Source organism: Rhynchophorus ferrugineus, unplaced genomic scaffold, assembly GCF_030347505.1.
Source record: "Rhynchophorus ferrugineus isolate W39M unplaced genomic scaffold, kcgeb_rfMv2 rfM4, whole genome shotgun sequence".
Classification (NCBI taxonomy): Eukaryota; Metazoa; Arthropoda; class Insecta; order Coleoptera; family Curculionidae; genus Rhynchophorus; species Rhynchophorus ferrugineus.
This window is the reverse complement of record NW_027472583.1, coordinates 42,532,865-42,560,516: the sequence shown is the minus strand read 5'-3', so window position 1 is coordinate 42,560,516 and position 27,652 is coordinate 42,532,865. Positions and strand designations below refer to the sequence as shown.

Sequence of the window (27,652 nt, the reverse complement as noted above, 5' to 3'; positions counted from 1 at the left end):
CTGGTTATATCTTCACCCACTAACTGACGTTATACTGAAAAATATTCAGCCCCAAATATACTCCCAGCTGCCAATATTACACTTCGCAGATTTGAGATTGAAATTGGGAGTTTCTCGCAAGATGGCGACGAGTACACTTAAATACATCCAATATATACTGGCCCATTGCTATACGTTGTACAGCTGAACTGACCACCAGAAAGCACTATCGGCCGTTTATTATATTATGAAGATCAGATATCCGTGGATTACACTACCATAAGGAGTGTCAAAGTGACAGCGTAAAGCGCTATCAAAAAGTATTAGTGCACTTCATTATATTCGTAAAACAGTTAGATATGTGCGATTTCAATGAAGTGCTTAGGTCAAAACCGTATACTAACAGGGCAAAGGTGCCGCTACCATTTTGATTGCGCGCCATCTTGGTTATGTGGCGTTTAGCTCAGTTTCGCTTTAACCATTTTGTTGTGTAGACGTCCAAATTTTATTATGGATAAATATACGCCACACAATATTTATAGAAAACAATCGTTTTATTTTTGCCACTCAACGAAAATTGCGTCAAAAATATTCTAATCGTCCAGTGCCTACATAAAACCACACAAAACCACAATTTATGGTTTACATGCGAATTTTCGACAGTTCGGTAGGACAGCAGACAGGCCTCGTTCTGGAAGACAACGGAGGTCTCATAACGCTGAAATTGTTGCTCTGGTACGCGATAGTGTCGTAGAGTCTCCAGAAACACCAATTCCGAGACGTGGTTCTGAGTTACACATTTCTGCATGCAGTTTAAGGCGAATTTTGAAAACTGATTTGAAAATGTTCCCGTAAAAAATCAATTAGTCCAAAAATTGTTACCTGTAAGATATCCTGATCAACGAGCTGAGTACAGTAATGCAATCCTAAGGCTGTCTGGTGAAACTGAAAATATTTCTTCTAAATTGATGATGAGCAATGAAGCCCATTTTCTTCACGGCGGCCATGTGAATAAACAAAACAATCAGTTTTGGGGAACACAGAATCCTCAATTAATTCATGAAACATCATTAAATCCCCTAAAAACAACTGTATGGTGTGCTATTCGTGGTCGAAACGTCATTGGTCCCTATTTTTTTGAAAATGACCAAGGTGTTATTGTTCTAATAAGCTAAGACATGATTCGAAATTTTATTGGGCTTGAAATGGAAGAGCACGGACTAGAGATTATGTGGTTTCGGCAGGATGGGGCCACACCTCATACAGCTCGTTAAACAATTCTATTGTTGAATGACGTTTTTCCACTAATTTCGCGAAGGGGCAATTTAGCATGAACAGCCAGATCTCCAGATTTAACAGCATCAGACTTTTTCCTATGGGGTTTTTTAATATCGAAGGTTTATATCAATAAGCCCCAAACGATTCAATAGCTTAAAGACAATATTCGTCACGAATATGCAGAAATTCAGCCTCAGATGTTGCAGGATGTCATGAAAAATGCCTTAAAAAGAGCCGAAAGTTTCGTAGCGAATCGTGGTCACCATTTAGCCGATTTTTCAATCACAATGAAAAAAAATGTAAATAATAAAACTAAATAAACTTACTTATCTTTTCTCTAAACAAAGTTATAGACAATCAAAATATTAGCGAGACTTTTGACCACGTTCTACAATCCAGTCTGATTAATAAACACATACAATTTTTAGAGTTCGAGTACTCAATAAATTATGCTCCAGTTTCGAAGTTTGTGTGAAAAAATCTAAATAATAAAGTACATAATATAAATCACTTAAAATTCTCATTGCTCTTTAGAAAAAGAAGAGCCGTTAAATACTACTGACTGTACCTTACTGACTTAAATTATATTTTGTTCCTGGATGTACACATAAATCAAAAATTCAAATTATTGAAATTGCTAAGGCGCCATAAGTGCTTTTTATACTACATTTCATGTTTTCTTTAAATTTCAATATTTATTCTAAATTGTATATAATCAGTACCCAAGAAAACAAAGAATAAATGTTATCCATCTGAAACAGAAATCAGCTCGGATTATAAAGAAAAAAATGTTTATCCATCGTCTCGTTTGTTATTATTAAAATTGACGTTGAAATATTTTTTTTACTTCCCTCGGTAAGCCTTTGTCGGAATGTTTCGACGGAAAGTTTTAACAAGACTTTATTATTCATAAATTTTCCATATTTTTTTCCTCTAAAACGTATTATAGGCTCCAAAAGTTAAAGTACACTGGACAATATTTGTTTTGTATTTTAAGTTATATTATGTCCATGAATTAGACAAAATATTAGATTTTTGATATTTTTAGTTTGGTTAATTAATCATATCAAAATGACTTTTATATTCTTTCTATATATGGATATAACATAGTATATATAAATTAGTATTTAATATATTACACTCATTTCTATTTTTTTTTCTCTTCTATTTCCATTTATGGCAATATAAATTAGGCCTATAAATGAAGTTTAGAGGATTTAAAACAGAAGATATTAGGGTGTATTAAAACTCATCGGATACATTTGTATGGATATAACATAGTATATATAAAATAGTATTTAATATATTACACTCATTTCTATATATTTTTTTTCTCTTCTATTTCCATTTATGGCAATATAAATTAGGCCTATAAATGAAGTTTAGAGGATTTAAAACAGAAGATATTACGGTGTATTAAAACTCATCGGATACATTTGTACCAATTTCATGTTGAAATCTGACTGACATCTATTTTGCTGGCTTTGCTTTTCGAAATGAGCAATTTTTTTTAAGTGTAAACAAAAAGTGTTTTCAGTCCGTTGAACATTTTGAATTTATACCGAGTAAGTAGGCCTGTCTAAACAGCCCTTCACGTCTTATGAAGATACCAAAAAATGGGTTGATTCGTAAATAGTCTAAATTATAAATATAATATAGTAGAAATATGGGTAAAAGTAGAGGTCATCGATGGGCAATACTTTGTATAAAATACATTCTACCAATATTAATTTTTTTCCAATATAAAACTTGAAATTGAAAAACCCCTTTAAATCTAATTTATAGCCCCATATATGGAAAACATTTGTCATACGACCTTTAATTATATCATTATAAATTTAAATTTCGTTCTAAAAAGACTAAAAATGACTTTGTGTGTTATGTCACTAAGGATGAGATCTGGATCTGCCATTATGTCCTTAAATTAAAATAAAATGCTAAGGAATGCGAACAAAGTTTTTTTTATTCCGAAACATGATCGTATATGGAACTGAAGAAAAATGTTGAAATGCAAAATAGGATAGAAAAAAAATTCTCCTTTTTACTGACGAGGGTTTATTTGGAATGGACCTACAGTTTAACGGTACAACAACGGGGTTCAAACCACGAGCCTCGGCTTTAAGACTACTAAATAGCCAGTGACGAACGTATAGAACATCTCAGAAGACATCCGGCCTTACACAGTCTGGGTACTGACGTGACTAGGATTGCTATTTCTTGCCGTATTTTCCACTGTTGCCTAAATACATTTACAATTACAATCATAAACATAAAGTACATCCATGCCCTAGTAGGATACGAATCCGTAACTATCGCAATAATAGGAGGACCGTTCTGTTGCCTTGATCACTGCGTCAACGAAGCGGGCGATACATAAATTGTTTCTCGCGATTTCTGGATCTGGAATACCGCAATTCTTTGTCTACTTGACCAAATGTGTAGGAAATTTGTATTTATATTATCGATACGTTTGGTTTATTCAGTGTAAGTTGTTCGGGAGATATGTATGTTATATACCATATATAGGGAATTTATTTTTGTGGATGAGCTAATTATATAAACCATCTTGATCTCTGTTGTTAATAACATTATTGAAGCAATTTTAATCACTAAAATTTAAAGGACACTCCTTTGTTAAGTTTATTAATTAGGATTTAGAGCTTGATTGAAATATATAATAAAGGGTATTTAAACCTATATATAATTGGTTTATATTTTATGTTTTATGTATATTTGTTTTTTATGTCAAATTGTAAAATGGGAAACAGAGTTTATTAAAATGCTAATTTTCATTAAAATAAGAACTGTACAAGAAATATGCAGATAAATGTTAAAATATTTTATGAGAACTGATTTACCATGTTTTAATTTAGCATCAAGAGTTTCCAGGATAATGCGGAAAATGAGAAAGAAGCTATTAGCCGGAAAAGGTTTGCTCCAGGTGATATTATAAAGAACCAAGAGTAAAAGCTTTTAAATTAGAGAAATACATTTCTCTTCTTAAATTCCATTAGTAATTCTATTATATTCAAGTACTTTGTATTGTAAAATATTAACATAGTTCTGGTAATTTATTATTTCTAATTTATATAATATGAAAAGAAGTATATATAAAAGTCTTTGCCGATGCTTGCCTGAATTCTGATCATTTGTTAGTATCCAAGGCATATATTGAGGAAAATTGGTAAAATATATATTAATAAAACTATTTTCCATTATTGTATACGTCTTTATCTCATTCTTCTAGCAACATGGCGATACCGTATCGAAAAAACTATGTTGTGTTGGTAGCGGTCCAGTTATCCCTTTGACACTTTTTCAGTATTTCGAAATCGAGTTCACGACATGCCATGCTTTATAGATGTGAACAAGTTGTAATTAGAAGGTATTATGTTTAGTTATGCTGAGGCTGAATTCTTCAATTCGACATACAACAGTTTATCTTTCACAACTTCAGCAACTTGTGGCCTAGCGTTGCTTGTAGCATGAGTTTGCTCCTGTCGCTTTGTCACTTGGCTATCAATTTGCTCAAATGACGTCGCAGTAACTTTTTCATAACAATTAAATAACTAAACAATTGCTGAACGGTACCAAGACATGATTCGAAATTTTCTTGTGCCTGAAACGGAAGAGCAAGGACTAGAGGACATTTTGTATCAGCAAAATGGGTCCACAGCACACACAGTTCGTTTAACAATTCAATTATTGAATGATGTTTTTTCACGAAGACTAATTTCGGGAAGTCGCGATTTGGCATGGCCAGCCAGATCTCCGGATTTAACAGCACCAGACTCTTTCTTATGAGGTTTTTTAAAATTAAAAGGTTACGTGAATAAGCCCCAAATGACTCAACAGTTAAAAGACAATATTCGTCACGAAATTGAAAAAAATCACCGTCAGGTGTTGCAGGATGTCATGAAAAATGCCTTAAAAAGAGCCGAAAGTTGCATAGCGAATTGCAATCACCATTTAGCCAATAAAAATTTTTTATCATAACGAAAAAAACCTAAAGACTATGTAAACTTTTTATGAAAACCAAACTTACTTATTTTTTCTTTGAGCAAAGTTATAGACAATCAAAATAGTAACAGGACTTTTGCTCCACTTGTTATGTAGTAATAAGTAAGTCAGTGTCGGGGTCCTTATATTAATAAAATATGTACAAAATTTTAAAATTTTAATGAAAATTTAATATATATTATTCAATATTTTCGGCAGAACCTTGTATAGCAGACCGGTATGCCACTTTCACGAGACTGGCGAAAAGCCAAACAAAATCCCACGTCCGGAAATTGCAGAGATAATAGTCGTTCTGTGACCTTGCTCGTTGACCTCTAATGCTGGCGAAAGTTTTGCACAAGAAGGAGGTTTATTGACTGTACCACGCATCGGTTGAAATGGTCCATCAACCTCAATCACGTCTTCTTCAAGCGTTTTCATTATTTTATTTATTTGTAAGCGATCGAAACATTTTGATATATGTTAAGAGTCTATTATTTTTAAAGTCTTTTGTTCAGTAAAATATAAATGCATCTATATTAGATAATAATGAATGTTTATTTGCTGTAATAGTCTTGCAAGAAAATATATAGTTGGATCAGAAATAGTATATAAAGAATTTTTAATACTTACACAATGCTATAGAAATATATTTAATACATTGTATATTTGAATACTTCTTTGAAAAGATGTGACTCGTTCTCGATACTTCCAATTCCTGCGTTCTGATTTAGTCTTTAGAAACATCTATTAAAGGCGTTTTATTGAGAAAAAATGCTACATTTATTCTATTATGTGCTATTTACGATTAATATGCTATTTTAAACTTAGAACATTTTCTTTTAACCCGCCTCTTACTATTTATTTTATCGGTATTATCTAGCTTTGCAAGGGAAGAAATAGTGTAGATTTTAGATTTAGTTACATAAATTTAAAATTTAATAAGTAAAGGCATATTTTACCTATACTCTCGGTTTCTCTAATTTCCCATATACATTTTTTCAGGAATATGGGATCTTCTTAAGAGTTACGGCTTTTAAAGTTACAATATTGGCAACTCGTAGGCGTTTAGTGAATAATTTAGATACTTTATTGTATATCAAAAATATAAAATCAGACGGCTTGGAGGCGCAGTGGTAAAGACGACAGGACGGACCTCCTACTGTTGCGATAGCCCCGGGTTCGAATCCTGCTGGGGCATGGTCGTAGAATTATGTTTGTGATTTTGAAATATTTGTGATTGTTCTAGGCAAGAGTGTAAATTCCGACTGGAAATTGTCTCAGTCGCGCCAGTAACCAGGCTGGGTAAGACCGGATGTCTTCTAGGATGATTTCTAAAGTTGGCGACTCGCCAGTCGGTAAGCTTAATACCGATGACCGTGGTTCGGAGTCCATGTTAAGCCCACGTCCAGTCCAGATAAACCTCTAGTTGGCAAAAGGAGACTTTAATATATATATATATATATATATATATATATATATATATATATATATATATATATATATATATATATTAAAGAAATAAGTAAATAAAAGAATAACCATTAAATATTGATCAAGTATTAAGTAACAATTGTGATTCTTTTATAAGAAGTTTATATTATTTTAGTTCATCACTGTATACATAGATAGACTAGTACGTAGTTCACTTGTAGCTCGGAATATAATAGTAACTTAAAAATTCAGCAAAAACGTTTACCCTAACAAAAAAATCAGTTATTTCAATTCCAGTTTGTACCGTTAATGAGTTAAATTGTCGGCAATACCATAATAATAACACGTTTTGGGTCAGGGGGTCAGAACTATCGAGTCGGACTACAGCGATATCGACCATTGCCACCAGTATTCAAGATCGTTTTCTCTTTCGAGTTTCTTCCGTCTGTCCCTGATGACTTCACCGAATCGATAGGCGACTAGGCGGTACTTAAAATCGCATTAGATAAGTTCAAAATCCTGAAGTTTTTTTTTTCGTTTTTAATTAGGAATATCGTTAAGATATTGTTCCGACGAATTAGATAATTCTGAATATTTTATTAATACTGTGTAGGATATGCTTTTTTAGGTAGGTATATGCGAGCTATTGAAATTAGTCATAGATGTTAACTTATTATATTAGGCGAAAAAGTTTATAACGTTCAGCAAAAGTTACAAAAATAAATAGTAACATTTTCTGATGTAAGTATTGGAGTATAAATGATTTTGTAACATTTTGATTGTTTATAATATACGATAATCGATTGTTTATAATATACGACAAGCTTGACTTAATAATCTACCGTGTGTGTTGAAAAGTGTAAGAGCGTCGTAGTTAATAATTAATAGAAATATTATATGAATAAGAGAAGACCGAGAGTGTATAAGGATTTAAATTTTCAAACCGAAAGAATGATGGTGAGAGAACGCTAAGCCATAGCGAGTTGAAAATTCAAAATAACATTATTTACGGAATCGTAATATATGGGAAATTTTCATTAAATTGTGTAAGCTATTTGAAAAACTACATACAAACGTTAAAATAAAACATTACATCCTCTAAAATAATGTGTTCTCCTTATATTGGAGACTCTCTAAAAATAATTTTACATAAGTTGATATTTAACACATATAACAATTGCATGTATATATACAACTCAAGCAATTCATTTAATCAGGCGTTTCGTCAATTTTATTCAAGCGCTGGGAAAATAGCTATTTGGATTATTGCTGGCTGCGTTGCAAGTTATTATTGCCCTTGTGTTGAATCTTCATCGAGGGAAATTTGCAAAATGTTCAATTATACGTCTCATAATATGCAGAACAAATATAGATGTCAGACCTCGGAACGTCATAAATCGATTTCATACTATAGAATCAGTTTTCCTTGTAGGAAATTATATAGAATATAGTGTTATATGCACTATATAGTGCAGATAATTCTATGTGAGATTATGAATTTTAATAAATTTGAAGAGGTCCGAAAATTTAGATTGGCGTTTTATATTAGTACTATTAAAATTAGTACTATCATGAAGTATGTTATTGCAAGTTTAGTCGCCACAACTTTGTAAAAAAAAACTAAGTTTGTAAGTCCTGTTTGAATGTATAATATCTGAGATTTTAAACTGAAGAGCACTTAATAATGTTAAAAGGTCAATTGAAAAGTCCCAGGCCTACCATAGAAAAACACATTTTTCTGTCAAAATTAGTTCAATTTTCAGTTTTATTCAACATAATTCCCTTCAAGGGTGATACACCGATCATAGTGACCCTCCAACTTTTCGATACAATTTTTGTAGTATGATTTGTCCTTTGCTTCAAAATAGGCCCCAGTTTTGGCGATCACCTCTTCATTCGACCAACATTTCTTCCCAGCCAGCATTCTTTTGATATCTGGGAATAGAAAATACTCGCTGGCGGCCAGATCTGGAAAATACGGTGGATGAAGAAACAATTTGAAGGCCAATTTATGGATTCTTGCCATCCTTTTCACTGACTTATGACACGGTGCATTGTCTTTCACCAAGACTGCACAGCACTTTCCTTTTCTTCAAATGCGGCCGTTTTTCGGCGAATTCGTCTTCAAACGGTCCAATAACGCTATGTAATAGTCGATGTTGATGGTCCTTCTTTTTCAAGGTAGTCAATGAAAATTATTCCATGCGCATCCCAAAATACAGACGCCATAATCTTGCCAGCCGACTGTTTTCCCACGCTTTGGAGCGGGTTCATCGTGTGCAGTCCACTCGGATGACTGTCGATTGGACTTCGGAGTGAAACGATGGAGCCATGTTTCATCCATTGTCACATAACGATGCAAAAACTCGGGTTTATTACGCTTGATCATCTTCAAACACTGCTCCGAATCATCAACTTTTCATCATCAATCATCGTTTTTTTTTTGGTGCAAAAGTGAGCTCGCGCGGCACCCACTTTACACAGAGCTTTCTCATACCCAAATATTCGTGAATGATATGATGTGCAGGTTCAGTTGATCTCTTTAGAGTGTCTGCTATTTCATTCAATTTCGATTAGGGTTATTAAAAATCATTTTATGTATTTATTAAATGTTTTCGTCGGTAATAACCTCTTTTTGGCGTTCACTTCGTTCACCGTCTTCGGTGCTCATTTCACCATGTCTAAACTTCGCATACCAATACTTGACGGTTGATTTTCCTGGGGTAGTATCCGGAAACTCGGCATCAAGCCAAGTCATTGTTTCAACTGTATTTTTTCCTTCAAAAAGCAATATTTTATCAACACGCGAAATTATTTTTTATCAATTTTTTTCACAATAACAAAAGTTGCTTCACTGAAAATTCTATAATTCACAAAATAATGATCTGAAAGCTGTCAAATTTATACATGCATCTTTTGAGGGTTAGGGATAACTAACTATACCGGAAAGTCATTAATGATTTTTCTAACAGACGTCACTAACAGGCTTAAGTATGCAATGGCATGATTTCAAATATATGTTATTTTATTCTATTAACATTAAGCTTCAAAACTGTATATGTTATATTTTGTGAAAGTAACACCGTCATAGGTTTATACCTCTTTGAAAATGAAAACCTGCCTGCCTCTAAACGTGCATTTGCGGTACGCCTTAATTATTTTATTTAATTTAAAGAAAATAGCCGCCAAAAGTTAGCGTTTGCTGGTAGAAATTTACGGTGGGTTCTAATCTTAAACATGTGAGGCATAGTTTCGAAAATTTAAAGTGTTGATTTCGATGTGCAAGACAAAGAACTTTCTGGTAAACCAAAAAAGTGTGAGGGTTACGAAACTGCAATTGAATGAAAATTCAACCTAAACTCAAAATAAATTGCCAGAAGTGTTACATGTGGACAAAAAAATTATTAGCGACCGATAACAAACAATGGGGATAATCTCAAAATATGTTGTGTATGTTCAAAATATGACAAACAGTTTTTTTGAAATTGTATTCATAAATTGCCGAAATATAGGCAAGATGTATATAACTAAACGGCCAATACTTTGAATAAATACATTTTTAATTTTTTTTAAATTATGTATTTATTTCCGAAAAAAAAACGAAAAGTTCGGTACACCTGGTAAGACCCATAAACTGAAAGAACAAATGAGTTGATATTGAGAAAAAATAATTTTCGTTATCTTATTAGACCTAGTAAGATAATATAAAGTCGTTATATAATATAGCACCTCCATGAATGAATGTCATTCGTGAATTTCTATAACAAAGATAACTAACGCTGTAGCCCTAAAAAACGAAGCGGCTTTGACTGGGCACTATTAGGCCGACTGTCCGCTGTTTTTTACTCATCGGGCGCATTCCTACACGTACGACTTTATTTGATTTGGTCGACTTCACGGTCCGTCAGTAACGAGCCCGGCCTATAAGGAGGCCAGGACGTTTTTGTGCGGCATTTCGCTTCATCGTCGTCGTTGTCGTCGCGGCCTTTTGACGGAAGAAAGTGGGTGAGGACGTGGGTTTCTTTATCGACAGTTTCGGCCACAGATTTCGCTTTCTAATGGCGATTGCGCGCGCGATTTGTATCGAATTGCGCCTCGAAAAAAAGGCGCTATTTTTTACTTTGCAATCTGGGAATTTTTCTTCGATGAATTGGGACTACGTTCTATATATAATCCGAAAGAACTGCTGATGGTATACGTAGGCACATGCAAATTTGAATTGAAAGCGAAATAAAAAAAGGGATTATGGGTTAACATTTACTTCAGGCTTCCGAGCTGTAGCCGCTCTTATTAACCATAACTATGTTTCGTAATTTCTTGGAGATTGTATATTCCATATTAAATAAAGTGGACTAAGAATAATAACACATGTGTAAATTTGTACTGAGTAAATCGTATTTGCGGCAAATTTTAATTTTTTTATTTCAATTTGAAGGTAAAAGCAACTGAAGGTCGCTGTCATCCAATCCTGTGTGAAGGTTATGATAACTATGCTCCATCAATTTCAAGATTCCAATACTGGTTCCGAGGTTTTTGGTCATGATTTTGATAACGAAGACAAAGAGCATTATGGACAGCCAAAAAAATTTGAAGGGCACATAACTCGGTGTTGAAAAATCATGGAGACAGCCTGATTATGCATCAAGATATATTTGGTGGCTTGATATACTATTAGCTGTTAAAACCTAATTAAACCACCAATGGGAATTGCTGTCAACTACAACTTATATGTTTAAGCGGAATACCAGCAAGGACATAGAAATGTTATTCTTCACAATGCTCAAACACATGTTGCCCACATGTGAAAATATAGCTAAGAACATAAAAATGGAAAGTGCTAACCCACCACATTCTCCAAACCCTGCCCCTTTTGATTACAAAATATACATAGTATCGAGATGGAATTCGTAACTTGCCTGAAATATGGGCAGAAGTACTGTATTGAAGAAGTGGCAATACTTTGAACAAATTATACTGTATCGATTTTTCTTCTACGAAATTAAAAAATATATATTTAATCCTAATAAGTGAACGGAAGAGAAATATGTTTTGTAAGTTGAAACCAAAATTGGAAATAATGGAATCGAAATAGGAAATCGCACTCTAAGTTGAATTTTATTTTCGGTGTCGGTATGAGCAATGATTAATATTTTCATAAGCGGATATAATAATGATTAGACCCTACGAGCGGTCTTTTAGCTAGTCGATTAACAACTTCAAAGAAGATAAGGTAAAATTTTGATTATCGAATCTATACTATTCTTCTCACGTTACCTTCTTCTTGATAGCTGATATTCAGAGATAGTATATGGTTTTCAACCAATATACTGATATTGGTTTTAGATTTAACACTAGGTTGTTCAATATTTTCGGAGAAATGAAAGAGATATTTCTTGAAAAGGAAATAAAGAAACGATTAATAGTTGAAGACATAAATGTATTTTTAGTAAAATTTAATAAATTTCACTACACTATACTATAGTAGTACTACACTATAGTAGTACATCACTATAATAATTTTTAGTAAAATTTCAAATTTAGTAAAGATAGCTATTATCACTTCGCTTAATTAAAATTATATTCAAGAAATATTTTTTAGGTTTGAAGATATTGACATTAGCGATGCTTTCTTGATCTGTGTAAGCAGGTGCGTTAAAAGTTTTAATGGAAAACTATTAGTTTTCTGTAAAGTTCGAATAATAGCTCTATTTTGACTGTTTAGAGGTATTTCAAACATAAAACTTCTCTCAGTCCCCCCAAAAAGAAAAAATATGCTGACACTGGAGTCAGAGTCGGGTTTACAGCATTCACTAAACTTTTGTTTTAATTCAAGATCACAATACCAATCATATATCAGCCACCATTGATGTACGTTTGGTAATTTTTTTATGTTAAATTATTACAGTGGCGACGAACTAACAGTTCTACTGTTGATGTTTGACAGCATATGAGATTGAATTCCACCCAAAAATGACAATATGGATTTTAAATTTTCCAATTCACTTAGTTAGCTATATCTAACTACTGTGTTCTTAATTCTTGATGTTAGCTGCCATGAAACTATACTATATTTTTTAATGTTAAGATTTGAACTAGTATAATTAGATATTATATTAAGGATGTATTGTTATAGGTTTTATTATACTAATAGTGATAGTTTTGATGAAGTTCACTAAGAACTCCTTGATTAACAGAAAAATGGGAGAACCAGTAGTGCGATCGCCACAGACTACTCCTGATGTTTTTTAATAGAAAAGTCTACTAGTTTTAGTCACGTCAACGTCTTGAGTTTTTTAGTAACTGGACTTACAGCTTAGCATGCGCTCCGAACTACGGTCCTCGCCGTTAAGCCTGCCGACTGGCAAGTGACCAACTTTATAAATCATTCCAGAAGGCATTTGGTCTTACTCAGCCTAGCTACTGACATGACTGGGATCACTTCCCTTGTCAGATTTTAATCTCTTGCGTAGAACAATCACAAACATACATTTACGGCCTTGCCCCAGCAGGATTTGAAAATGTGACTATAACAGTAGGAGGACCATCCTGTCGCCTTTACCACTGCGCCACCAAGTAGACTTTTTTAATAGAGAAATTAAACAATGAGCAATAAAATTACGCTTTACCTATAGTACCCGGGACGATTTCCTGCAATTCCTGATAATTGAAAATTATAGTAAGAACATTGAAAGGACTTGTACTACGCTCTAAAAGTGGTAGAAGAAAGGTATCAGGGCAGATGGGATAATCACATGGTGTCAGATAACTGTTCGCCTTTAAAAAGATGTGATTCTCAAACAATAATAAAAGAAAACATATTTCATATTTATAAGTACACTTTTTATTTATTTCTTGTTGTACTTTTTTAGTATAATATAAAAAAATAACTTAAAAATAGAGTGAATATTCCAAAACTATTCATAGTTTCGTGAATTGTAATCATAAAATACTCGAAACTATTTTTACACCATGGAAAACAAAGCCATTGTTACCCAGTGTAATCTTCAGGTTAGCGAACTCGGCTGATTTGTTTCAATAATTACTGTTTATATTATATTAACAATTTACAATTAAATTTGAGTGTCAATTTTTATTTGCACAACAGCACACAAACTACAAATAACTGTTTGGAATTAAAGTGAAACTAACTGAATTAGTAATAAAAAAGATTACTTATAATCACGAAAAACAAATAAAAAGGCAGTTTTATCACGCCTGAGATAGTATATGGTTAATCTCGTATCTCGTAAACCCCGCAACCCCCAAATACGAACCAATAAAGACTAAGAGGTCACGGAATAACACACGACTTTTACCACTCTTTCACCTGCGGTGGTGAACGTGCGTCCTGACTGTACGTCATCCGAAACGCGACCTTTTTTCTAACATCCTTTTTCGAAACAGGCTTCGAGAGACCCCATTCAAAATTATCTACTAACGACAAAAATATACAAATCCCGTCACGGAACTGGTCTACGAACGCTTTGTAGAATTGTAACACCATCATACTATGTATTATTTAACAGTAAATTGGGCGAAAAATAATGCTAATTAGTTGAGGCACTGGTGTAGTTAGACTTATTATAATACGAAACAGTTATAGATTTAGTGGATATATTTCTGCGTTTTTCTAATGTTACTATACTAATTGATCCAATTGCTACATCTATTTATTTGATTGGCAAAAACTGGTCACTTTGCGGAAGTATATACATTTTATTGCAATACTTCTCAGAACTTCGTCCTGGGAAACTTGTAATTACATTAGTTGTCGCGGAACTTCTCCATAACTGAATTCCATATGTATTATTTATATTACTATATTATAATTATTATGCACCGATAAGTGACTTTCTTCCAATCCACCAATATATTTTCCTATATTTGAACACCATTTCTTTTCTTTTTTACATATACCTTCCAGCGAAATATTGCATCAATATCCATTCTTAGACACTTAGCGTTGTTGCTATATAGAATGATTTGGTATTATTTGTTGTTACTGGCGCTTGTGTGGTCGATTATGCGAGAACGATACATACACAGATTTATTTTCTTTTCTATTTGATACTTACCGTAGTTTTTAGATTAATATTAAGGTTGATGGTAAAGCTACTGATTGTTATATCATTAACTTTTGATTGTAAATAACTCAAAAAAATTCAATCTGTTAAATCACATTATCTAGAGGAGAATTTTTACCACAAAGGACACAACATCAGGAAACGCAGAGATACCTCTGCATCAAATAGTAATATATAGTGGATGCATTTGTTTATCCACATTGATATATGCGTCCCTTCAACTACAAATGCGATAATTTTGATGGTTGACGGATCTACAAATATGTTTGTTGATCGAATCGATTCAACAAACTTCCTTGGCTGCTAAAGTTATATTTTAGAGCGGAGTTTGTGATTCAAGATAATATATATTAAACGTTATTTTTTAGATTTTCAAATACATAACGACTATTAAGCGATAACACTTAACGGAATTTCAAGATGTAATGTAATGTCTGCAATGTCCCAAATTTCACGTCGTTGATATACGATTAAGATTGATAGAAACATAAAAACTTTAATGAAATGGTTGCTTGTAACTTGGAATATACCTGATTTATCTACCAAAATATAATAAGTAAGTTTTAAATAAATATAAATATTTAAAAGAAAATTTTGTGATAAATTAATCTAACCTTGGGGTCTTACGATCTATTGTAGATCATAATTTGTTTATAAATGATTCAAAATAAAATTTTTAATTTGTGTGCTTTAACAACTGCCTAATGCTAATTTTTAGCATTGCTAGTCCATTCATCATATTTCGTAATACATTTGTATCTATATAAGTCCTAAAAGTCTTACTTCAGGGGATAGAGGATGTCCATCATCCAGTAAGTAATTAAGTAATATGAACACTTGACATATACTCAATATTTATTTATAAATAAGATGTTGAGCCAAAATTTTCTTTTGAAATATCTGGAATTCTTCGCGAAAGAATGTCTGAATAGTTTTCAGTACAATGTTCTCCCATTATTAGAGCTAAACATCCACGAATGGCCAATCCAATCAAAACAGTTAAAACTAAATATCTGATAATGAATGAAATTTTCATTGAATTTAATCACTGGAATATGACAGTGTTTGGTAGCAATACGCTAGTCATTGTTAACAAATTCTAGCCACTTATGTGTAGCTGAATACTGTCAGTCCGAATCGTAGGCTTCTTGTGGCGTTCTCCATTGTAGAGAATAGATCTCGATGATTTATCGGACTTTACAACATTCTTGCTTGGCGTGGGGTTGGCTTCCGTTTTAAAAAGTTTCACAATCGCAGCTCTTCCATGAATATTCTTATCGTAAACTTTCCGTCCTACAATTTTTATTGAAATAGTATTACTCAAGTGAGTATTGCCTTCTGCTGTTGTTATTCCGTGATTTATGTCGTCTGGTCACAATCGATTTTAAAGACCATTGGTCTCTGTCAGTTGACCTTGGGAGACGTCCCGATAACCGAGCATCAATGATTTGCGCTCTTTGGAAGTCTCAGACATGATACATTTCACCGATGGCTTATTTTAACCATCACAGAACAAGGCGTATAATACACCGATATGTATGTAACTTATAAGACTTGGCATGTAAACTAAGCAATACATACGCGTCGCCTTATTTACACAATATCAGGGTTGCCAACAAGACCTACAATAGTGAATGGTGTTTATATTATTTTGTTTACTGGTTGTGATAAAGGTATAAATGAAACCATATAAACCGAACTACTATTTCACATAAACGAACCAAACATTCTTCAAATTTTTGTCGTTAGCCAATAATAAATAGTATTCAAATTTAATTTGACTTTTATATGGTTTATATGGTGAGTAGCATTTTTTATATATAAAGTAGTTTCATTTATTAGGTGTTTCAATACGTTGCCGTACATCGGTATCTCAAGGACTGTTAATGTAATTATCTCAAGGAAGTTAATATAAATATTTTCTATCTCACACTACCAATTGGACATTGGACATATCATTATCACATTACCATTGTGGAAAAAATAGGACGCATAATCAATTGAATGTTTTTTTCAGTGCAAGAAGCCGATATAAGTGAAACAGTTTAAAATTTTAGTTTTCAACACACTGAAGAAATAAGCGAAAACATATAAATAAATAGTTGATCATGAAAGAAGTATTATATCAGAACAATTAATTACAATCATTAAACAAAAACAATCAATTCTTTTCGCAATTATAATTCAGTACTGATGCAGGAAAAGTAAATATTTTAGAAAAATTAAAGATGTGATAATTATAAGTAAGATATTTTTTAACATTGTTTAATAATAAAAATTAAGTGCATAGCTAGCTATTTCCTTGTTTATTTTTTGTCTAGTTCTCCGAAGCTATTGCCGATGTTATCTAGCATTTAAGTAACTGTTACACTTCTCGCCTTATTAATATTCAAAATACATGACTAATAAATACATCAATCAAAACGGGTTTATTATATAAACTTATTTCTCTTCATAATTTATCTTTAAGCACTATTCTATAACAGGACATAAAAAAATGCAATGCTTCGATCGATTCCACAGTTCCCCGCACAAAAAATATATATACGCGACCTGTAGAACAACATTCCGCCTAAAAGAGTGTTATTTTAGTTGTCGGAGATGTTCTAGATAACATATTAACGACTGTAATCAAATAAAATATCATTTGATGATTATTTCTATAACTGTTTCACGATTTATATAGCGTAAAATTAGTTGAGATTAAATAATATTTTTTGTGATCCTTATTTTGACTTAAAACTAATTATTAAGAGATATTTTAGGATGCTATAAAAAGTTTTGGAATATTAACTTTTCAACTAGTATTCGATCGATATTGAGGGTATGTATATTTTAGGCGTTTCCTTGTAGATTTTTAATTTTTGTCACATTGATTAAAATCATTTCGATTTTTGCATCTTAGGCGTTCAATTCACTGCTCTAAAACTTTCAAAAACAAATAACCCGCAATTCTTTTTTACCATATATAAAAATTGATGCTCATTAACTACAAAAATAATTAATTTGTATTTTTATACTATATTATTTTTAAAAATTCTTAAAAAACAATATATTTACATTTGTTTTTGGCGAATGATGGAAACTTATTTGATGGCACTTTATGGGTAAATGTTTTTGACAATTTTCAGGACATAGTTCGTATTGCCGTATGGCTTGATAATTAATGAACAAAAAACTATAGTATTGACAGCAATTGTGAATTTCAATGGGATACAGTTAGAGCAATTTCAAGAGTTCAGTTACTTGTGAACTACTGGTCAAGTAATAATCCGAATCGTCCAAGCGGTAGGTTCGTTGGTTTTTCCAAGACGGTGTATGTGGAAAAGAAGAAGTATTATAATCAAAATTAAAATCCGAAAGGGTGACATTCGTTTAAGATGCGACAATCAGTACACAGTTGTGGAATAATTTCAGAAACGCAGATTGCAATGGTATTGGTCATGTTTGTTGAGTGAAAGATGAACGAATTCTTCGCATACTTTTGTGACGAAATCGCCCTTCGGTGTGGAAGTTGCAGCAAGAGCTTCGAGATAGACCTGAAATATACTCACCAACTCTGGTGTGTCAACTGCCACTAAATATAAATTTAATTCTAACAATATGTTTGTAATATACTCTCTAATACTATTAATACTCTGTAATTTTTGTACGTAAGTACAACCTATATAAATATACTTCTGCTATACAAGTTACTAACCCCATTAAGTATTATAATTTTAGTGCCTTCAGAATATATTATCATATTATCTTAATACATATTATATTTATAATCTGGAAATTTGGTTAAAGTGAGGACTTATTTAAGAATTTAGTAATTTTTTCCACAGATTTGGTTTAGTAGGTCTAAGAAACTTAAATAAATTATTTAATTCCAAATACAGGATACTTGTGAATTATTAAGTAAGTAGTAGAACAAGTTTTTGAGATGAATCATCTTTTGATATGTATTGATAACATAATAAAACTAACGTTTTGATGTATTAAGACAGGAACAATCTCTAAAATATATTAACAGTAATAAAATATATTTTATTGTTAAACGAACATTTATTAATAAAATCTGAATCTAAAAGTTTTATTTTTACTTTAAATTCAACTATATTATTTCAAGATATAATCAACTAATTAAAAATCCAAATTAAGACATAAAATTCGTACAATCACAAATATTTTTTTCTGGGCTGGACTTACAGTTTTACGTGGTCTCCGAACCACGATCCTCGGTATTAATCCTATCGATTGGTTAGTCACTAACTTAGAAATTAACCCAGAAGACATCCGGTCTTACCGAGCCTGGTTATTGGCGTGACTGGGGTCATTTTCCTTGTCGGATTTTGCACTTTTGCCTAAGGACAATCACAAATGTTAAACAATAACAAACATAAAGTTACGACCATGCCCCAGCAGGATTCGAACCCGCGACTATCGCAACAGTAGGTGGAACGTCCTGTTGCCTTTAGCACTGCGCCAACGAAGTTGGCCATAAATAGCTTGAGAAGAAAAACAGTAAATTTGAAAATAAACTGCCACAGTTATGTAAAATTTGTGATCTAAATATTTTTACGACAATTCAGCTTACCGAATAGAAAAGTAACATCCTAAAAAACCCTTATACTTATAATACTAGAATTGAATTATTTATTTATTTTTAGGCACGGCTTGCTTTACGTTTTCACTTTATTCGCAGACCGAATATATTATACCAACAAATCGAACGCCAAAAATACGAACACAAAACAACTATCATCGATGACACCTTTTTAAATGCGGTGAAATGGCGTCGGCTATCGTGTTTACTTGGCATGCCTCTGTTAGCCATGCAAAAATGATCAATTGAAGAGAAAGTAACGCGACAAAACCGTCGATTTCCGAGTACAACAGAGTGCGCGATCTTTTCTTTTTTTACGTTCTTTATTCCAATTGGTCGCACAGGAGGCGAGAGAAAAGAGGTATATGGGTAAACAAATGCCAAAAGCGTTCTACATTCATCAGCGGTTCAGTTGCGTGATGGACATAGGAAAATGTGAGTTTTCCGCCAATTTTCAAAGGAAATAGAACGAATCTAAGAACTACATATGCGTATGTGTCTACATATATTATATACGCATTTTTATAAAGGTTTAAAATTAAAAAAAGTGCCTAATAACCTGTAAATTATCGTATGATGATATATAATATATGATATGATAATAAATTATGATATTACTTTGTTAGAAATGACTGGATACATTTTAATAAATTATCATTTATTGTGCAATATTTTGCGTGAAGTATATAAAAATATAAATAAAAATTGGTTTTGAACTATGTAGTTCACAATAATTTATTTTATTTATGAAATGAAATAAAATAATAAAACGTATAACAATAATCCTACAAATAACCTAAAGATATATAAATAAATACATAAAATAATAAAATACAGAAAATGATAATACAAAATTAGAGCTATACGTGATTTAAGGGATGTTATTTGTTTGCTTAGTAATTGCTATTCAACAATAATTTATATATCTATTGTCAAATTTCAATTCTTTCTTTATTGTTTAGTTTTTGGAATACAAACAAATAATGTATTTAAATATGTACCGTTCTAAGTAGGTTCATAGGATATTTTTTGGATCTTTCTAAAAGTTATTATTAAAGAATCATTTGGTAAGTTAATGGAAAATCAATCTAGGGCATTATTTCGGTAAGAATGAAACACTATGTATCAACGTATCAAGTTTCTGGAGAAATTAATCATTAAGATGATGAAATGGGGTATGTAATCTGAACCAAGCAGCAATAAAAGTTTAATAACTAGTTGAACATAAACAATAAACGGTCTATAGAAGGTTTACAATTGGATATCTCTGCATTCTAATTCCCCATATTTTCCACATATATTTCTTCGATCTAGTTCCATAAATCTGAGTTGTTCATATTATTTCAGGTTCAAGAAATCAATATTATCAAATCAGTTGTTATGAGAGTTGTCAGAGTGGTAGATTCTCGTTATTACGATTCTTAATATTTTAAGTAATTATATCAAAGCAGAATTTCCGTTAAAATCAAATGTAAAACAACGTAATCCCCCTAATTCAGAGGGGCAAATTCTCATCAAAATTCACTTGTCATATTTTATCTTATTTAATTTATCTTTAATAGGCATTCTTCAATATTTGTCTTTACTAGTCTATAAGTTTTATAATCAATGATATCTAAAGTTTTTAAAATATTATATATTAAGACGCTTAATAATATAACAAAATGAAAGATTATCCCAGTATATCAATTCATTATCAGTAGTAATCACGGGAATATACAAAAATTGAATAAAGTTTGAAACAATGTAAATATAGACTTAAACGCCAAAAGATATTGTTCGGCGGCTATCTTGAACATATCTGACGCTCTTGATAAAGCATGAAACAAGGTACTGCAGATTAATTAAAGAACCCATTTCCTCGTCCACATTTTCAATTATTAAAATCTAACCTCACATATAGACATCTCACTATAAAACAAGACGATGGACTTACTGAATTACATCCAATATATTCAGGAGTTGCAAGGCAATGTACTGAGTATGATACCGTATTTCATATATACGTACCGATCTGCAGACGACACAACCTTCTTAGCATCTCGCGCATATATAATTACAGCAACCAAGCGCGACTTGAAAAAATATAAGAATGTCCAGAAATATGGCGATTTAAAAAAACGAAATAATATATACCCATGTAACATTCACTCAGCGAAGAACAACATGCCATCCATGCCCTCCAAGCTGAGTATGACCACCGCAGAAGTCAAACAAAAACAACTTGAATTTAAACTATATAAAAGATGTGCTTATGGCCGCAAATCCAGGTTATCATTAGATTAGAAGTTATTGCAATACAAATCAATATCTTTTGAGTTATATGGAATCAAAATGTTATCAATGGAGTACTTCTAGCAAGTTTAATATAGCCATTACACAACGATTCCAAAAAAGCTATTGTCGATGCCCCGTACTATAACTCTAATGAAGTGGATACCATGCGGTATCTCTGTAAAATTCATAATGAATATATTTCAAAATACTTGTATTAAGTACTTTAAGAGAGTGTTAGTGAACCCCAGTGTGCTCGCTAATCAGCTAAATGTGCTACATGATAGTGAAGTGCGTAGGCTAAAACGTTTTACACATTTATAATAAGACTAACTAATTAAGATAATATTTTATGCAGTATATGACTTAATGAAGTGATTTTGTTCATATATATATAATGATCATTATATAAGAAACACTTATATGCCCACTGGGCAGATTGTTGAATAACTAAGAGTAATATTAAAGAAAAATATTCTCTATTTATATATACATTTGTAAGAGTAGCAAATGTATATAATTAATTTCTTTTAATTAAGTTCAATAATTCATAATAAATATATTAAATGAAATATTTGCGTCGATTTTGCGTGAAGGAAAGAAGGAAAAATACATATGTCAAAACTAGGAAAGGACCTCCTAAAGCTTAGCTATATTCTAACATCTCACTGGCACTTACTAAAAGTAAGATACAAAAACTTTCTGCTGATTTGTTGATATTTGTCGATTTAAAAAAAATTCATTACATTTTAATCTTTAAGTTACCGGTGCTTGTAATACCTATAAAAAGGTTTCTCATTAAAATTAGATTTGAACAAATTTAAAACAATAATCGTTATAAATCATAGAAATGTTAGATCCATTGATCAGTGAATGAATAGGGAAATCTGACAGTTATTTGTATCCCAACAACTTAATAATTTTTCTAGAAGAAAAGATACGTTCAAGTTAGATTGATATTTATTAAACGTTACTGCAGTTACTAAACGCTTTACTAAACATTATTTAGTGGATATCGCACAAAAGTCTCGGAACTGGAAGGCTGTAGTCACCAAAGGTGGATCAAGATTGCATAGCCGTTAAATCTTGAAATTTGTAAAGATTCATGATTTGAAAAAGAAAGTTAGACTCCGGATTCCTACCACAAACCCCGCAGATCGTCAGCCAATGTCGGATACAATCATACTTTAGTTATATTTATACATTACATATGTCATGGAAATTTGGCTGAAAACGCGAACTGTCGGAGGAAAGGAAAAATGATTAATCTCTCACAAATAATCTTACTAGTAATGTAAGCTGTCCAGACGAAAAAACACCTAGGTGTTGCCTCATAAGGAGAGATGTAAAACAAACCACCATGCATGCACCCTATTGTCTCTTATTGAACAGAATTCTTTCATGTTTTCTCTTTCTTCATTGTTTTATCCTGGTATTTCTAATTTATGTTTGATATTCGGTCTTATATGTTTGGGTATAAACATAATGAATTACACAATTTCATCCATTTTGAGTTAGTGCATTTTTGTTACTTACTGTTTTAGTTTAAGTTAGAATGATGTAAAAGAAAGGACTTGTTAAGTACTATATTGTCACAGTTTTATTAAGTTTCGTTAAATTAATTCAAATACTGATATTACTACTTTCTATGGATAGTTCTATAAACAGTTACTTCATGAAATAAATGTAAGAAAAAACCTAATAGCAAACTCTATTGAAATATTCTGTTGATACTTTTGATGAAAAGTTAGGTATGAAAACCGTATATGGGAAATCGGACTTGTTTACAATCAAATAAAAGAAACAAAGTGTGTATCAATACTATGATCATGATAGATTAATTTTTAACATTTATGTGATTATAATATACATTTTCATGTTTGTTAAGTATAACGTAAACAGCAATATATATAAAGAAATATTTGAAAATACCAAAAGTATTTCATACCCAACTCACATATATCTATTTAGTTTTGTTACTTAGATTATTCTGAGAAGATGAACAAGAGAAGAAAGCGATTTCGTGTTTACTGGGTCGCTATTTTCTGCAGGCTTTATTTGTATGGCATCGATGATGTTATTGTTCCTGTTTAAGTATGCCGTGAATGTGAAAGAAACGCAAACCGATATTGTTTTATTGGATGACTTGCAAAATACGTTAGTAGAAGAAAATATTAATTGTGAAATAACCTTCTATTTTCAGCTGATTTTTAATCCGATCCTGATTTAAACTTAATTGTTTGTTAAACTAAAATTATTCCTCACATCATTTTAGAATGTATTTTGAATTAACAATCTTTCGCTTCTTAAACCATAATTTTAAAAATGCATGTTGTTTTCACTCCTATTTACGTTTATCTAAATCGTTATCTATTGTGTAGTTAGTTTAAATTATCTTTTAAAGTAAATATAATAGTATTATACCGTTAACATACAGTACTGTGATAAAATATTTTTAACAAAAGAATTGAATGAACGTCAAAAAATAAATAAGGAAATCACTAAAAAGTAAAGAATAATCAAACTTTGATTTTGAACACAAAAAAACAGTTTCAAATTACAATATGTACATAATAATAGTTATAATAACTGAATAAAAATAAATAAAAACTTTACTTAACCTAACTAAAACACATATTTTATATTCTACTATATACACACAATTTAGCTTAATACCTATCTAAGCCTATTTATCTATTTTGCAATATTATTATAATTACTACCAACTAATCAGGTTGAAGTCGATGCTGAGCAACAAATTAGATCTGCTTTGTTCGTAATTTAATTTAATGTATATGGAACAAAATCGTATTATTATTTTTGTATATTTTCGGCTTGGAATCACCCCGAAAGTGCACTATTTCGAAGAAAAAAAGAATTTTGAAAATCGGTCCAAAATTGACGGAGAAATCGGCGAACATATATGTAATAAACATATATACAGGCGAACATAGAAACTCGTCCTTTTTTGAAGTCGGTTAAAAAGAATTAAACTATTAATTATTTTTTTTAATGCTTGTACTAGGTGCTTGCATGTATTTTGATCAGGAATATCTGTTGCTAAAATTCCAAATAACAATGCAAACGACTATTAATAGCCCAACTGTTAAAGTTGATAAATTTGACATTTTTATTAAATAATAGTAAATAAAAGTTTTAAATTAAACAGTATACTTAGTCATCTCATCGCATGATCTACAAATCATTGCAGTTTTCTATTGAGTATTATTATTATTCCGAGAATATAGAGACATAGCTCTATTATCATTTTGATTTTTGATGTTCATTAAAATTTGCTGCCGAATCCTATATCGCGAAAATAGAATACATGCTGTAATATATCTAGTAATATAATTATTATATAATATTGCATCATTAGTATCGATGTTGAGTAACAGAATTATATGAAGCAGTGATATTTAATAAAAACATCACAGTTACCTTAGATCTTAATAAATGTTTCTTAAAGGCGCAACATATTACAGAAAGAATGTGCAAAAGATATATTACGAGATTAACTTTACAGTTAATTACTTTTACTGAAGAAGAACATGATGAAAAACAACTTTTACATGGCCATATATGGCTAAAATGCAGCTTGAATTTAAATCAGTAGGCAATATTGGCAGAAATCCTAAGAATTTCAATTTCTTCAGATTCAAAACACATTGCAGTATTTCTGATCTGGTATTTATTTCATTGTATATTCGCTTATAATATGAAATGAATGAATGAATTGTCAGGGAGAAATGTAAAGACATTTCGGTATCACTTTAAGTTAATATTTTTACATTGTACACCCAATATATGATGTATTTTTTTTAAATATTATGTAAAATAACAACATTGGAATATAGGAGTAGTTTCCTTATAAATAACATTAATAGATCTGATATTAACAGCCATATTTATAAATATACCATAGAATGTTCAATAGTTTTGTGTTCGAAAATATAGAACTTCTTTTGTACTGATTATTCTTCTTAGGTTCCCCTTCTACTCGTTAACAATGGAATAAAAACACATTTAAATTGTACTTGAAATATTATTAAAATTGTATTTAATGTTGGTTCATTGATCTTTGAATGAGCCTAGGGAATAACTGAATGTAAACTGTTTTATAAAAACAATTTTTACATTTTGTTTACATTTATGTAAGTCAGATTTAACTCTTTTTGATTTTTTGCTGTTCTAATTGGAAGATATTCCCAATTAAATCCATAAAAATTTCTTTCAACGAAGAACAAATAGTAACCATGTAAATTTATTTCAACACTTTTTAGGATTTTTCTTCAGAAATGCCACAGGAATGCTACAACAAAAGGATGTATATTCAAGGAGATTATATTATAATAATAAAATTTGTTTAAAATTGTTTCCATCGTTTTTCATGTATAGTCACAAAACTATTTGAACAATATAGTAGTTAAAATTAAGTGCCAAAATCTACTACACTGCATTTTTGAAAATTTGAACTTAAATTGAGACATAAAAAGGATGTTATTAAATATGGATAAATTATTATTAAAATTGATACGTTCAAATTAATTATTAATATGTCCTTAGTGATTTAAATATTTTACTATTACTTATTAGATAAATAACTAGTTGTAAAATGAACTAATCATAACACCATAACAAATAATATTGTGCTCTGTCTTAAAATAATAACATCTCCATATATTATTTTTTATTGATATTTCTGTAGTGATTTGAATTTTTATAGTGTTTTTTTTTCTATAAATAATACAAGAAAAAATATTTATGCTAATCTATTCCAAAACGAAATATATGTTTTAAGTAAGTCATCCAATAAAGTAATCAGCATTCATTCACATTCATGACCTACTTCAATAGGATGCCACTACTAAAATTTACTGAAAATAGTATCCCAATACATGCAGAGTTGCTTTCTTTTACTGGTTAGCGTTTTATTAAATTGAATGTGTATTTTTATAATTATTATATGCAATGTGATTGTTAACTTGATTGGTTTTTCAACTTATAACTTTTTGAAGATTCTCTTAAATTTAAAATTTCTAATATAGAATTTTCCCATTTATGAATCATTTTATTGACTACGTAAACAATAAATAATAATTATTTATTGTGTATTGTGTATTTATTATTCTGGGTTTATGCAATTAATTTTAATCTATTAGATATTGATCTATTTAATTATCATTTACCTACCTCTCATACTTCGATCACTTCTGGCATTTCCAACGTCCAAAGCCGTACTAACCACTATACAGGTTATGATTCCGATTAGAACAAATGAACCGTGCGCTGCCATTTTCGGAAAACCTCCCCCGATATCAGCTCACTGAAAATTTCGATACCTACAATAAAGTACTACGTAACATTGGCGGTACCGTTGCCGGTACGACTTCGACACTCTTGACTTGATTTTTCCGCGTTGTAATGATGCCGCACGGGAAATCTGATAGAACCCTTCGCGACAGTACCCGCTGCGTTGGTACCGACCACGACACTGAGGAATCTGTTTCGCTGGTGTGTGAGACCGCGTATGTGTGCGAGCTGTTGGTCATCAGAACGTGCCAACTGGGTCAGTAGGTTAGACTAGCGGGTCTTCCGTCGGTGCGATGGTACTTGGTGGGACACCTGTTACACGAGGAGGTACCAGCAGCGACGAGGAAACTGAAACTGGAACCGATTACTCCGGGATGAGTTTGCGAGGCGGTACCGATCGGTATCAGTGGAGGAATGTTGAGTTGAGATCTCGGACTGGGTCTTTTAATAATCAATATTTGTTTTAACCTCATTGCGCTTATTTGTTTATATAGATTAACGAATTTTTGTGTAAATTAATTTGTTTTTAAATGCTATTAAAGCACATTTGAATGTTATTTTATGTCCTATAACTTATTTCCTATTGCAAGCTTTTACTTTTCATGGTGAATATGTACAAGTTTTAATTTCCTTCTCCTGCCATTTTCCATTTCTGTAAGAAGTACGGAATAGCGTCGTTGACAAATTACACAGAGGGATA

At 31.4% G+C, this 27,652-nt stretch overlaps 1 protein-coding gene across 2 annotated transcripts in view; it reads right to left on the bottom strand.

The window, feature by feature from the left end:
* flz (transmembrane serine protease filzig) overlaps positions 1 to 27,072 on the bottom strand; it is a 48,573-nt gene extending 21,501 nt beyond the window's left edge. For both annotated transcript variants that reach the window (XM_076401593.1, XM_076401594.1), the window contains exon 1: positions 26,833 to 27,072. In XM_076401593.1, the coding sequence (XP_076257708.1) occupies positions 26,833 to 26,935 (103 nt within the window). In that variant the 5' untranslated portion in view covers positions 26,936 to 27,072. The remainder of the gene's footprint in view (positions 1 to 26,832) is intronic.
* Positions 27,073 to 27,652: the final 580 nt, after the last annotated feature.